The 15,816-nt window shown below is 44.6% G+C and overlaps 1 protein-coding gene across 3 annotated transcripts in view; it reads left to right on the top strand.

Annotated features, from left to right (window-relative positions):
- The window catches only part of MGAT5B (alpha-1,6-mannosylglycoprotein 6-beta-N-acetylglucosaminyltransferase B), a 316,097-nt gene that overhangs the window by 289,082 nt on the left and 11,199 nt on the right, over positions 1–15,816 (top strand). For 2 of the 3 annotated variants that reach the window (XM_030208153.1, XM_030208154.1), the window contains exons 15-16: positions 10,414–10,488; positions 12,558–12,814. In XM_030208153.1, the coding sequence (XP_030064013.1) occupies positions 10,414–10,488; positions 12,558–12,814 (332 nt within the window). The remainder of the gene's footprint in view (positions 1–10,413; positions 10,489–12,557; positions 12,815–15,816) is intronic. The other variant, XM_030208155.1, reaches the window with a different exon arrangement.

Raw genomic sequence — 15,816 nt, 5'->3', positions numbered from 1 at the left:
TGCCGCCGCCGCCACCGTCAGGTACCTTTGCTGGCGGGGGTCCTCAACTACCGCCAGCCGAAGTCCTCTTCAGCGCCGGTCTCCGGCGCATTCACTGATCTGGATTTTGTTTCTGAGTTCTGAGGAATGTGCAGGATGTCAGGACTCACAGAAACAGAATCCAGATCAGCGAATGCGCCGGACTCAGAGACCGGCACTGAAGGGAACTTCAGCTGGCCGGGTTTGGGGACCCCCGCTAGCAAAGGTACCTGGCGGTGGCAGAGGAGGGTTGGCGGTGGTGGGAGGGGGGGTCGAAAGGGACGGGGGAGGGGTGGCACCAGGATGGGGCTAAAATGTTCCCCATCACCTCAGGCTCTGGACCCCCCTCCCACCAAAGTCTGGCTACGCCCCTGGTCACAACTGAGAAGAATTAAGTAGATGCTGATAGGAGGAATTAAATTGAGGATATTAGCCAAGTATCATAACATATGATATTGGGGGTCTGTAAATATTTAGAGGTTTGTACCTATCTCTGACCCTTGGAGTACTCCTGGAGCCCTTAGAATATTCCTTTGGATGTTTTGAGCTGACAGAAGGTAATGTTCCCTCTAAGCTGTGTGGGAGTCCTCCGACCACATTCCTGCCAGTGGAGGTGGTATTTCAATACTGTGATTTCAATTTCTAGGTCTAGGCAAGTTCCTTGGAGTTCTGTAGAGCTTGCCTGTCTCTTGCCATTGAAAATGTGATACTGAAACAGTACCCCACTGGCAGGAATGTATTTGGAGGACTCCTGCACAGTTTAGAGGGAATGCTGACAGAGAGCATGTTAGCAGGCTCTGAGGAGGACGTATGGGACCCTATTGTTGGGCTTAGATTCTAGCTTACCTTCCCAGGGGTAGGATGAACAGCAACAGCGCTTTATACTACGGTCCTTATTGTTGGCGCGAAAAACAGTACTCCATTATTGGGTGGGGAAGGACCCTCCAGTGTTGGCTGAGTGGAAGGCCAGTATGAAACAAATGGCAACTTGGGAATTGATGAGCATGCCCTTCACTGGGGGGGAAGGTTGCCAGTAGGGGACGGTACACGGACCTCTGGAAATCAGCACAGGCTCTCCTGGACAGACAGGATAATAATAACATATCTGGGAAGAGCAGGGAGTAATAGTCAGCAAGGAATTAGGGGAGGGGAGGAGAGAGGAGGGGAGGGAGGGAGGGACCTTGGTGGGAGAAAACAGAAAAATGAGAATGGTACACGAGAAACTACTGTTATATGGACGACAAACTGATAGGGTTACCATATGGCTCCAGAAAAAGGAGGACGGATTGAGCCAGCCGGGTTTTACTTCCATTGCTTTCAATGGAAAACAATGGAAGTAAAACCTGGCTGGCTCAATCCGTCCTCCTTTTTCTGGAGCCATATGGTAACCCTACAAACATGTGTTCTCTCGTTATAAACATCGTGATTTATGGTTTACATGTTAATTGATCAGTCGCATATCTTTAACTTTGATTTGTTATCATTGTGAAGTGCACCATTCCTTAATAAAGATATTTCCAAAAACAAAGCAGGCTCTGAGGAGGGGGAGGAGAATCATGGGGTTTTGGGGGTAGGGTAGAGTGAACTATATTTCACAGTAACATAGTAAATGATGGCAGATAAAGGCTTATATGGTCCATCCAGTCTGCCTAACAGAGTGACCAAAGTAATACCCGCTGCTCTGTGCAAGTTATACCTCTCTATGCTGTTTAAAGTGTGAAGGTCATTTAGGTTTTACTTTCATTCCATTCTCTTTCTATATGGGTTACCATATGGCTCCAGAAAAAGAAGGATGGATTGAGCTAGCCAGGTTTTACTTCCATTGAAGCAATGGAAGTAAAACCCGGCTGGCTCAATCCGTCCTCCTTTTTCTGGAGCCATGTGGTAACCCTCCTCTGTGCTCATCCCACATTTTTGAATTCCATCACAACTGTTTTTGTCCCCATCACCTCCATCAGGAGGGTATTCCAGGCATTCACCACCCTCTCCATGTCAACAGAAAAGACAATGTAGCTCACTTGTAATTGATGTTTTAGAAGGAGAATATTGCTTGGTATTCACCTTTATTATTGATCCATTTATGGAGTAGGTGGGCTGCACCATTTTTATTTTTAACACGTATGAGGTATTAAGTAACAGACCATGAATGGCAGTTGCTAAGCCAGATGGGTTGCATGTAGTTAGATTCAATATTGATTATTCAATAGAGCCAGAGTAAAGTTTAAAGCAGAAAAGATGGGTTTATAGATCACTTCGCTAATTGTTAAAAGCTGCAAGAATTAGCTTATTTAAGAAACAGGGATGTGTATTTGCTAGTGCATATTCAGTTCAGGACTGTTTAGAAAGATCTAGGGGGAAGTTACTAAGCTGCAGTAAAACACAATACTTTACCACAGCATAGTTTACCGTAAAAGTAACTAACCTGCGGTAACTCAGTACAACAGATTAGTGATTCCCTTGGTAAATAAATAACACAACTTGTAATCAACCTCATATGCTACAATTCTCTGCTGCAAGAAGCACTGGAGCATTAATACATGGCCCAATGCTCCTGGGGAACCTTTCGTAAAGGAGCTGGAATTGTTTAAATAATATCCCCTATTCTTCCCCTCACCCCTTCCCTACAAGCAAAGTCCCTCCAAATAAGGGGAGATATGATAGAGGTCTAAAAAGTAATGAGTGGAGTGGAATGGGTAGATGTGAAAAATTTTCTTCACTCAATGTGTAATTAAATTCTGGAATTCATTGCCAGAGAATGTAGTAAAAGTGGTTAGCATAGCGGGGTTTAAAAAAGGTTTGGCCGGCTTCCTAAAGGAAAAGTCCATAGACCATTATTAAAATGGACTTGAGGAAAATCCACTGCTTATTTCTAGAATAAGTAGCATAAAATGTATTGTACTTTTTTGAGATCTTGCCAGGTACTTGTGACCTGGATTGGCCACTGTTGGAAACAGGATACTGGGCATGAAGGACCTTCGGTCTGTCACAATATGGCAGTACTTATGACCCCCCACCCCAAAGGCATCTTTCTAAGCCCTAGTACAAGGCCCCCTCCTCCCTGAAGACCCCCTTAGAGGTCCTCCACCCTATGTACATCATTTTGGGCCTACCTGAAACAATGGGGTAGGAATGACATTTGCAGCTCTAGGTTCAAAATGGTAATTTGACCCTGTAGTGGCAGTACCATGAGACTACTACTATAGGTGAGAGACACCAACTGCAGTGAGTATTCCATGCCTATTATCCATCCACAACCTGCGAAATTCCCCCATCAATCCCCCCCCTGCCCCGACACAGCATGTATCTTCTAAGACGCTGCCCAAAATGTATTTATTTACAGTTTTTAAATCAAATTGATCAGCCACTCAAGGCATGGTACAATGAAAATCTAAAAAAAAAAAAATGCAAGTAAAATTAAGAAAATATAAAAAAATAAATAAAAATTAACAAAATACTGTTTAATTATCAAACAACCTGGAGAGGGTAATTCTTTGGTTAAGCTATACAGAAGACTATGGGGAACAGGAGTGGGAGGAAGGTAGGATGATTGATAATTCAGCAGTATTTTGTTAATATTTTCTTAATTTTACTTGCATTTTTTGAGATTTTCATTGTACTATGCCCTGAGTGGCTAAGGAAGTTGATTTAAATTTATTTATTTATTTGTTGCATTTGTATCCCACATTATCCCACCTCTTTGCAGGCTCAATGTGGCTTACAATACATCATGAATAGTGGTAATACATGAGGAATTATACATTTAGTAATAGCAGAAGTGTTGAGTGGTCTAGTGGTTAGGGTGGTGGACTCTGGTCCTGGGGAACTGAGGAACTGAGTTCGATTCCCACTTCAGGCACAGCTCCTTGTGACTCTGGGCAAGTCACTTAACCCTCCATTGCCCCAAGTACAAATAAGTACCTGTATATGTAAGCCGCATTGAGCCTGCCATGAGTGGGAAAGTGCGGGGTACAAATGTAACTAAAATAAAATAGTGAAATGACATGGTAATATTATAACAAGCAAACATAATAAGAGATATATAGGAGAAATATAAGAATTTTGGGCAGAGACCTAGAAGACACATGCTGTGTGTGTGTGTATGTGGGGGGGGGGGGGGGGGACTTGGCATGTTGTGGATGGATAATATGCAAACTGCAGTTGGTGCAGGGTACTTCCTATGTGCTGTCACTTGTGCAGTTATAGATGCCCCCTCTTAGTTTCTCTGCTGATTCCAGTCAAGTAAAATCAGGGCTTTTTAGCTGCAGGAACGGGGCTTTTGCTGCTCTATTTACGTCTGCAAAACAAAACTGCAGTGGCGTTATAATATACAGCCCAGAGGGAGCAACTCCCGCTGCTGAGAGAACTATTTGGCATATTCTATCCCCTCTGCTCTTTCATACCTTCCGTTTCTCAGCAACAAACTCTGTAAGCTCAGTGGGAGACAGGTTCACATTCTCTCAGGGATGTCACCAGTGAAATGTGGATACTTCCAGTGCGATTTCAATGCTTTTGCTTCAGGGAGTGTGGGGTACTTTCAAATGTAACTGTGGTGGAAGTAAGTTAAACATGTAATCAGGCAGATATGAAGTGTGTTTAAACACAAAACTTGAAAAATGCTAAAATATCTGACACTTAAATGTTTGAAGCGCTTAAAGCATTGTGCAGAAGGACCAATGGAGACTGTGCTGGGTTCTAAAAGAATGCACAGCATTATCCCAGCCCAGAGGAAGCAGACATGTCAATCCCCTTGCAACATTTTTCCACATAAAGTGAAGGTTCACTTCCTGTTGCACTGCTGCACTTGTCATCTTCAGTATCCGTGGATGATATGGACAAACTTGCAAAATCGTATCTACACAAAGGGGGAATGAAAACCAATCTAAACATCTCTTGCTCTGGATATGGGAGTGGAACAGTTTCAACTTAATGCAGCGCAAACCTGCTCAACAGTAAAACTTACTAGCCTTGTTGTCCACATTCTCTGGTAACAAATTCCACAGCTCAAGTGTTGTTCAGTACTTGAAAACAAGATATATTTTTTAAAATTCTATTTAATGGGGCCAAGATGGCTTCTTGAGCAGAGGCTTGTGCGTTCCGTGATTGAAGAGGAGAGGAAAGACCTGTCAGCTTCCTCCTATGACGGAGGCTCCTTGTCTTTGCAGTAGTCTACGTTGGAGGCTTTCAGAACTCCCGCGTGGTCAATCGAAGAGGCCGCTTCGGCTATGCCAGAGAGGTGTCTTTGCCCAGCAGCAATGCAAGCAGGGTTTTTTTGAGCCCTGCTGCGGCGTCGACTCCACCACAACCCGGGAGTGTCCTAGTCACCGGGCAGAAGAGCAGTTCAGTAGAGTTCTTACTTTCTCACGTTCTGTATTTGGAGGGTCCTAGTTTCTACTTCCTCCCCCTGTGAACAGCACCCAACGCTGCAACAGCGTGCAAAGTCATCAACAGTGCGTACTGTGTGTTCGCTGCAAAAGGGGAAGGGGCTCCTTCAGACCTTGTGAGCATGCTGGTTAGGCTGACATGGCTTTTTAAAAAGGTCTTTTCTTTAAATTAGGTTGGATTGGCTGTTCCCTGTCGCCCTATAGTCTGTTCCTTTTTCCTTTCTTGCCCCATTTTTGCCCTTCCTTGCCCTTTCCTCTTCTTATTCATAGGTATGTGTGAATTCGATATGAGTATTTTTCTTTCCTGTCTAAAGATTTTGTAGTTCCTTTCTGATTATCCCTTTGGTATTTTAAAAACATTTTTGTAAACCACTGTGATCTACAAATAAACCATAAACCATAGCCACTTTGAACATGCTGTGGGAAGCCATGAATACTTCGAACTCTTCCCTACGTAACGCGGTTAATACATTTTTGGCTGATTTGCATTTAGTTTCTGGAACATTGACTGTCCAGGCCCAGGCTTTGGATCAACAGTCTGCTCGATTGGCAACCTTGGAATCTAAGGTCTTTGAGTTGCAGGGAATCTGTGGGGCCCTTGTAAAGGACTCAAGCAAAATGGAGTTTATGGAGAATCAATTGCGGAAAAACACCTTAAGAACTTTCCAAGGTCATCTTTGATTGCATCTGCTGAGATGGTCAGGAAATACTTTAAAGAAATGCTTAAGCTACCATCAGAGACACTGTCACCTTTAGTAAAAGCTCAAAACCTCTTTTTACCAGGTAGTAAAGGTGGAATTGGTCACCAAGATGTAAATCTGATGGATTTTTTTGGAAATCATACTCATTAGATCTTATAACTCTGAGGACTACATGTCTAATGAAGTTTGCTTTAGAGCCAGACAGAGATACAGTCCTAAAATTATATTTCTGTTACATGGACCAAGATTTCCTGGGTTCCAAGATTACGATTTTTCCCAATCTATCGAGGAATACCAAGAGGCATCACCAAGAATTCTTGGCCCTGTGCCCTCGGGCATAGGCTCTGGGGATGAGTTTTCTGCTTCACTTTCCATGTACTTTTATTTCCTTCAGAATAATTCTTATGTCTTTAGTGATCCCAGGCAACTATTAGAATTTGTGATTCCTAAGGAAGAGTTGAAAGTACAGAATTGAGAGCATTCTTATAACTGGCTACAGTATTTCCTTTGACTTTGGTGCCTTCTCTTTATTTGTAGTTTCCTTTTAGTAATGATTTCTATTTTTTAGCTTCTATTATCTGGATTTTGGACATATGGGATTATAAGCGTCTTATATATTTTTCTTTTTATGAAAAATGTAATTATTTCTTTAGTGAATTCATGTGACATGATTGTATAATTTGAAATATGTAAAAATAAAAGTTAAAAAATGTTTTGATTTAAATCTACCTTTTTATAAGGTGTCTTCTAGTATTGTTTGACAGATCAAAAGTACTGTTATCCATTAACTTGTTCCAGTTACCAGGGCAACAGAATACCTTATTGATTAGGGAGGGGCAAACAAACCAACCCCTGACTCTGACCCCCAATTTCTCTAGTTCCTAATTGTATGTTCTACTGCCAATGCCATTCATAATTTTGTAAACCTCTCTCATATTCTTTCTCTGTCATCTCTTCTCCAAGCTGAAAAGCCTTGGTCTGTTAAGGGAGCAGTTCTATCCATTCGATCATATTTGTTGCCCTTCTGTGCACGTATCTTTCTTAAGATGCAGTGCCCAGAATGACACAAAATAGTGAAGAACTAAGACTAGTTAAGCTTTGTATGTGTGACCTTAGGCAGGGCCACCGAGAGACACAGCCGGGCCCAGGGCAGCACCCCCCCTAGCTGTGATCACACTGCACCCCCCTCCAAACTTGGGCCACCGCCCTCTATCTGTCGCAAAAACAGCAAAACTCTCAATCTGAAACTAGTGCAGTGAAGAGGGAGTCCGACTCTCCGAGCAGGGCAGCGCCACCTCCCAGCACTCCTTGTCTCAACTCGCCCGACACTCTGCTCCCAAGTTGCAACCTCTAAAGCAACGGCCTTGCCACTCTTCCCAGCCTGGTGTCACCTGGAGCAAAGGGACTGCCCCAATTTGACTGCCCCTATCAAACTGACTATTCACTTGTCCTTTAGATTGTAAGCTCTTTGAGCAGGGACTGTCCTTTTAAGTTAAATTGTACAGCGCTGCGTAACCCTAGCAGCGCTTTAGAAATGTTAAGTAGTAGTAGTAAGTATGCACGCTCAAACAGCTAAACTGTTGGACACAGCCACCTCCCACTGCGCACGCTCTCCCATTTACATCAATCGGTCACCCGCTCAAGTCTGGTGGTGTCTCGCGATTTAGGAAGGAAGGGAAAGGGACTATTCTCAGAAACGGCCAAACTTCTGCTCCCTCAAAATCTTGCCGTCCCCACTTTGGGGGTCGGGTCTGAGGAATTTTGCCCCCTCCCCTCTCGGTGGCCCTGGCCTTAGGACATGGAAGTTGTTTAGAAGCACTGTTCATAATTTTGACATGCATAAACCAGCATACATGTCTAAATCTTGATTTTAGAATATCGGGATATACATCTCCAAGTCGTGAACATGTGCATATTGCAAGGGACCATGGTTTGGGCGCAATTTGGGTGGAAATAGGGTAGGGCTAAAACAGGGGTAGTCAAACCTGGCCTAGAGGTTGTGAAGCAGGTGGTGGTGTCCACCGAAACACGGCCCGTGTTGAGTCTTTGAGACTGATGCTTTACGTTCTTACCTACCGCTGGTGGTCATTTGTGTCATCCTCTACTTTTCTTTGGATTTTGTGCTACTGATATAGAGATTTTCTTGTTTATGCCTTGGACTTTGGGTCAGGAACGTGCCTAGCAGTTATGCGCATTGGTTTTGAATAATAGCATTTACACAAAAGCATGCAACGCCAACCATTGAGTTAGAGGAAGTTCTGATGCCTAAAGTTAGGCGCAGAAATGCAGACTGACACTAGTATTCTATAATGGCAGTTGCTTGCGCAATTGTCATTATAGAGTTTGTGCGTAGCGCACATCATCCTAGCACCTAGCATTAGGTGATCTATAGAGAATTACCCCCTATATCTTTATATAGTTTACATGAGATTAAAATAATGAAGTTCTTTGCACTGCTGTTTTGTTTACTCATTTTCTGGCGCATAAAAATGTGAAGCTGTTGCCCATCTCTGCTACCGCAGAATGGTAAGAATACTCAGGTAAATATTCAGACTCTGAGGTCAGCATTTTATTTAAATGCTGGCTGTGGCATTTGAATTTATAGCCAACTATTCAGCGCAGGTTGGTAGCTGGAGTATAACAGATGGGACTGCGATTATCCACATTGGGCTAGATTCTATTTACGGCACTGACCCCCCCCCCCCCCCCCCCACACACACATAAGTAGTATTCTATAAGCCGTGCCTAAAATTCAGCGTGGTTTATAAAATTAATGCTTAAGCAGAGAGGTCACTTGTAAATTTAGGCACAGCCATTTTCACCAACAAAAACGTGGTAAAAATGCCCATTTAAGCGCAGAATACTGTTATTCAATAATTATGCACAAAACTCAAAATCACACCCCCCCATCTGTCCCAAAATGCCTATGAACCTCCCATTTCCGCACCCCCTTTTTGGGCTCAGGTATAAATTTTAGGCATGGATCCCATACCTAACTTTATGCAGATAAGTCCCAATTAAATCTAATTAGGGTCAAAGCCAATTACTGACACTAATTGGCTCATTATTCTATTAAATTGCACCCAGCTTTTCTCTGTCCTAAGTTATTCAAATAGTTACCTCAATATCACCATTGAATATTGCTGGCCTCTAGGTAACTCAGCTCCACCACCGGACTGCCCTGGCACTATTCAGAGATTTTCAGTGCCATTATCTGAATTATGCCACGAAAAATCCAGGTATGACCCTGGTTATCAGCATTACATGGATAGGTACGTGCCTGGTTTTGCTGGATATTGTGCTACAGGGATGTGATGTTGCCAGAGTTTAGGTTGATTTTTTGCACTCTCAACCCAGTGCATTGTATTTATAGCCCCGCTTTATCCACTTCTAATCAGAATGATCTGAGTAATACTGATTACCAGTGCCTGAAGTGGAAGTGCCAAAGCATCCAAGCATCTGTTCTGATGGAAAGGCTCCCATTAAAACCTGGCTCATGTTGTAACCCTGACTGTGAGAGCTGTACAAATCTGAATGGAGAAGGGCCCTTAGATTATAAACCTTCCTGTACATGTTTTATTTTTATTTTTTATAATGCTTGCATATTTTTTGTAGCTTTTTAAGTACTCAAGAAAAATGTCAGGAAGTATTTTTTCACGGAGAGAGTAGTGGATGCTTGGAATGCCCTCCCGCGGGAGGTGGTGGAAATGAAAACGGTAACGGAATTCAAACATGCGTGGGATAAGCATAAATGAATCCTGTGCCAAAGGAATGGATCCTCAGGAGCTTAGTCAAGATCGGGAGGCGGGGCTGGTGGTTGGGAGGCAAGGATAGTGCTGGACAGACTTGTACGGTCTGTGCCAGAGCCGGTGGTTAGGAGGAGGGGCAGGTGGTTGGGAGGCAGGGATAGTGCTGGGCAGACTTATACGGTCTGTGCCCTGAAGAGCACAGGTACAAATCAAAGTAGGGTATACACAAAAAGCAGCAAATATGAGTTATCTTGTTGGGCAGACTGGATGGACCGTGCAGGTCTTTTTCTGCCGTCATCTACTATGTTACTATGTTACTATATTAATTGTTCTATAAGCAATCTGCTAAGGTAAGCTTTTTCTGCTCTCTAAAGGGAGCATACAGTTGCATAGCTGATGATGGCAGCTTGCTATTCTAACCCAACTTTCATCTTCCAGCTAGAGCAGTCTTTTTCTAGGAATTAGGATTTGGTGGTATAGTTTATCATTTCCAGTGACTCAAGCAGAGCACATTTAATGGGAAATCATCATTTTCAATGCTGCTTATTGTGTCTTGTTTGACAGGTGGAGCCTTACCTGCCTTATGAATACACCTGTGAAGGAATGATGGAGCGACTTCATGCCTACATTCAGCATCAGGTATGCTTCCCTAGAGTCTCCAGCCTGTCTGTTTAGGCTGAAGTAGAACAGACTGACGTTCCCATCCCAGGGTATTCTGATGTACATAGTAAAGATGTTGACCTAATAGCCCAGTAATTGAATTTCCTTCAGCGCGTCAGACATGGTTCCAACATAAGCTCTTAGAGTCATCCACTGTTGGGAATATGGTTGAAGTTGTATCTCCTTCTGAAGTTAGAAAAGATTCAGAATCTAGTTTGTGTAGGTGGTAATATGCACCACTACCCAAACAGCATTGGAATTGGATCCTGTGGAAGGTCTTTGAAAGAGTGCAGGTCTACTTTGTCACTACTAAATGCTTCAGGTTTGTGGCTAGAGAAACTAGGGAATTATTACTACTGCTAGATCTTATAACTGTCTAACGAATAACAGAGAGAAATAAAGTAACAATACAATTATTGTCTGGGGAAAAACATTACCAAATCTAGTCTCTCCTTCTCCAAAGAATAACAAGATTATCTAGAAATCAAAACAAGGAACTGAGAGCAGGTGTGGGTTTTCCATGTGCTTATGCATGCTAATGTGGAAAGAGATACAGCAGAGAAATACATGGTTTAGCTTAATCAGTTTTCAACAGGATCCAATACACAAGTTGTCTGAAACAAGATTTCAGGGCTCAGACATACACATGATGCAAGCCAAGTTATGAGCTACAAGACAACATTTTTTGTGTTAAGGTGCATAAGTACATAAGTAATGCCATACTGGGAAAAGACCAAGGGTTCATCGAGCCCAGCATCTTGTCCACGACAGCAGCCAATCCAGGCCAAGGGCACCTGGCAAGCTTCCCAAACGTACAAACATTCTATACATGTTATTCCTGGAATTTAGGATTTTTCCAAGTCCGTTTAGTAGCGGTTTATGGACTTGTCCTTTAGGAAACCGTCCAACCCCTTTTTAAACTCTGCTAAGCTAACCGCCTTCACCACATTTTCCGGCAATAAATTCCAGAGTTTAATTACAGTACAGTTTGGATGGTGGATCCCCAAGGATATAACCAACTTGTTAAATACACTTGTCTGTGACAGAGCCAAGACTAGCACTTGCTGTCTCCCACAACATCTTTGAGATTCAAGACTCCCATATCTGTGCTTTAAACACTACATTACTCTTCCTCCCTATCTCCTATATCATGACTGAAGCTTTAAAACAATGAGTTTTCTTGACCATCTCCTGTCCCTCTTGGAAAAGCATGAGGAAGCCAGCTCATTGACAATCATTCCAATGTTTTTAGCCTACTCTTCAGTGGATTTGCCTTTATTCAGTCAGTTCCTCATACATTCATTCCCCAGTCTCCGATTTGTGGAATAATCCTATATAATAATTCTCACCACCAACGTTCTAATCTGGGACTGCCTGTGTCCGTGGCTCCTGGAGTTGCTGAGCTAGGCTCCATAGCCAGGATGACGTCACTAACAGCTGATTCCGCGTGTTTCCCTACTCCTCCCCCTGCCTGGGAATCAGCTGTCAGTGCACCGCTGCCTGCCACATTGGAGCAAGTGGCAGGGAGCGGCGCATCAAAAACTACAAGCGCGGCACCACAGAACCCCCCTCCCCTCAGTGCATCACCCAATCCCTCCCCGGTACATCAAACACCCCCCTCCCTCCCCAAGCACATCAACACCCCCCCCCCCCCCCGGCGCATCAAACCCCATCGCCACCCGCAGATGCCAGTAGTAACGCTGTCCGGCCGGTGCTGCTTCTCCTGTTGAGCACGCTGTCTCTGTCTCTCTCTCATTCTCTCTATGACACACACACTCCATCTCTCTCACACACACTCTCTCTCAAACATACACACTCCGAGGAAAACCTTGCTAGTGTCCATTTCATTTGTGTCAGAAACGGGCCTTTTTTACTAGTATTGAATAATTCATAACTGAATCCTGTGTCTGGGTGAACCACTTAATTGAAAGGAAGTCCCGCTTGAACTTTAAAATTTATATCAACAGACCAGTAATTTATACTCTTTTGTCCGATATAAGGCTTTATTCTATTTTAATGTATCCATTTGTTTTTCTTCCTCCTACTAGGATTTCTGCACAACTCTTCCTTCAGCATTATTCAACACTACTGAAGACGTGACTACTCCTTTCTCTTTGCTAGTCAATGGCACGTACCTCATTTGGCCACCACATGGGAGCAGTCCTCCATCTTGGCCTCCAAAGAGTTCCATGAAGGCGTGGGTTTCTGAGGCTGGGCATTCATGTATTGAAACCTGCCGAGAACATGGACTCATATGTGAGCCATCATTCTTTGGGCTGATCAACAAAAGGAGAGTGTTTGAACAGTAAGTTTCCATGCAGAGGATTTACCTCAGTGGAATCCTTTTCAATTAAAAATCAGTATGAGATTAGCAACTATAATAAATCTATCCACATACACAAGATGAGTCACAGGGTTGCAATGTCCTTTCCCAGGAAAGCTTACGATCAGTATATGGAGATGGGGAAGTGGAATAGTTTTCTCAAGTTGTAGAGAAGTCAGTATTGAAAAGCCCATTGAGCAATTGAGCATCTGAGATAGCTGGACAAATTTACTCTATCTTTTTTTGAATATTCAGTGCCGAAAGTTTGACTAAATTTACCCACAAAAGTTTAGACACGTAAAAGGAGAGGGAGAATTTTGAATGGGTAAATCTTTTGTAATGAATGAGAATCCCGTTCTGAGTGATATAAAGCTGGGTTACAAGGAAACCAGGCATAGTGATGAAGGAGAAAACATGGCAGAACAGCATTCATTACAGATGTGTCAGTTCCAAGCAAGAAATGCAGTCAGAGACCAAGAAAATGTTAAAGGAAGATACAGAAATGTTCCTAGCATTTGTGTGCATTGTTATGGAATAAGGGGAGATACATGCCCGATTTAGGAGCACCACATTTCAGTTGGTGCAAATGGTTGCTCCAAGTTAGGCATGATTCCCGGGCAAAAGCACTATTCTATAACTACTACTGCTACTATTTGACATTTCTAGAGCGCTACTAGGGTTACGCACATGGGCGTAGACTGGGGGGGGCGAGGGGGGCAATGCCCCCCCAAACGCAGGGCCGGCACCAGGCAGCTCTTCCTTCGCCCCACCCTCTCCCCGTTCCTTCTCCTCCCTCCCTCCGGATCCGTCCCTCACCGACCTGATCTTCAAATCCTTTGTCTGCCCGGCACGCTAGTGCTCTCTCCCCTGCTGGTTCGCGCTTTAAAAATGGCCGCCGAAACTTCCAGAGGCGGCCTCGCGAGACTTAGTCTCGGCGGCCATTTTGAAGCGCGAACCAGCAGGGGAGAGTCAGCGCTAGTGGGCAGGCGAAGAATTCGAAGATCAAGTTGGTGAGGGATGGATCCGGAGGGAGGGAGGAGAACTGGCTCGCTGCGGGGGGGGGGGGGGAAGAAGGAACAGGGAGAGGGTGGGATGAAGAGAGGGCAGGGGAGAGGAGGGTCACTGCTGGACTGGGTGGATAGAGGGAAGGGGAAAGGAGGGCCACTGGGTATGGGGACAGGGGAGAGGAGGGTCACTGCTGGACTGAGTGGATGGAGGGAAGGGGAAAGGAGGGCCACTGGGCATGGGGGTAGGGGAGAGGAGGGTCACTGCTGGACTGAGTGGATGGAGGGAAGAGGAAAGGAGGGCCACTGGGCATGGGGGCAGGGGAGAGGAGGGTCACTGCTGGACTGAGTGGATGGAGGGCAGGGGAAAGGAGGGGCATGGGGACAGGGGAGAGGAGGGTCACTGCTGGACTGAGTGGATGGAGGGCAGGGGAAAGGAGGGCCACTGGGTATGGGGACAGGGGAGAGGAGGGTCACTGCTGGACTGAGTGGATGGAGGGCAGGGGAAAGGAGGGCCACTGGGTATGGGGACAGGGGAGGGGAGGGTCACTGCTGGACTGAGTGGATGGAGGGCAAGGGAGAGGAGGGTCACTGCTGGACATGGGTGGATGGAGGGCAGGGGAAAGGAGGGCCACTGGGCATGGGGGAAGGGGAAAGGAGGGTCGCTGGGTATGGGTGCTTGCAGGGCAAAGGGAGAGAAGGGTCGCTGGACATGGGTGGATGGAGGGCAGGGGAGAGAAAAGAAATGCTGGACATGGATGGAGGGGAGGAAAGAGTGAGGAAGGAGATGAGATGAGGGAAAAAGAAGAGAGGAGAAAAACTGCACATAGATGAAGAAAATAGGCAGAAGCTGAGGACCAGAAATGAAGAAGAAAGGAGGAAAGGAAAGAAATAAATGGAAAGGAAGCACTGGAAACTGAGTTAAGAGGACAGATAGCAGCAGAATCAGATACTGGACCAGCATGATCAGAAAAACAGTCACCAGACAACAAAGGTAGAAAAAAATTATTTTATTTTCATTATAGTGTTTGGAATATGTTCACTTTGAGAATCAGGTGCTCAACATTAAAAGTTTATATTTACTTATTTATACCACCCCCCCCCCCCCAGGCTCTCTCCCCGGCTAAAGCCAGCTCTGCAATTTGGGGGGGGCGCAGAGGGGGACCGGGGGGGAGAGTCTATTGTTAAACATTTACCAGCACACCACTGCCTGCCGCCAAACCCGCTTCCTCTCCGATTCAGTGGCTATCCATCGTCAAACGAACACTGGTTATTCCCAAAAAAGCCAGCTCTTGCTCCCTTCCTTCCTCCATATTAGCATAATTTGCATATACATATATGCAAATGAATATGCTAATATGCCCCGCCCCTTCCTTTGCCCCCCCAAATGAAACAGTCAAACTACGCCTATGGTTACGCAGCGCTGTACAGTATAACATAGAAGGACAGTCCCTGCTCAAAGAGCTTACAATCTAATGGACAAATGTACAGACTGGGCCTAACTTTAAGCATGGCTTATAGAATAACTCTTTTTTCAGTGCCATATATAGAATTCACCCCACCCTGGCATATACACAGTCAAAACGTTTTATAATATTACCTCCAAAGAGCATACTGCCAGTGAAAGATGTGTCTCAAATTTTTAAGCTATAAATTGTTCAACAAACAAATTGTGGTTGGGGTAATAGGTGCATAATCTCAATCATAAAGATGCATAGAAGGGCAATAAATAAAATCCCATTGTAACCATTGTCATCTTCATCCTAACATAGTTTGTTATTCAGAATGGTTTAACTGGGCAGAAGAGGGGAGTGTGCTGTCCCTGGATTTCCAGTAGCACTTAACCGCACAATGCAGCTGAAAATCTGGTGTAAAGGCTGTGGCACTTGCCAGTAATTGCCTGGGTGGTCTGGTGGAAGACTGGGGAAGGATCTGGGAGTTACACAGGCACTAGTGGTACCCCATAGCTAGCTGGGCTTG

The sequence above is a fragment of the Microcaecilia unicolor genome, chromosome 6, assembly GCF_901765095.1.
Source record: "Microcaecilia unicolor chromosome 6, aMicUni1.1, whole genome shotgun sequence".
Classification (NCBI taxonomy): Eukaryota; Metazoa; Chordata; class Amphibia; order Gymnophiona; family Siphonopidae; genus Microcaecilia; species Microcaecilia unicolor.
Note: the sequence above shows the minus strand (reverse complement) of the source record. Positions and strands in the feature narration are given on the sequence as shown.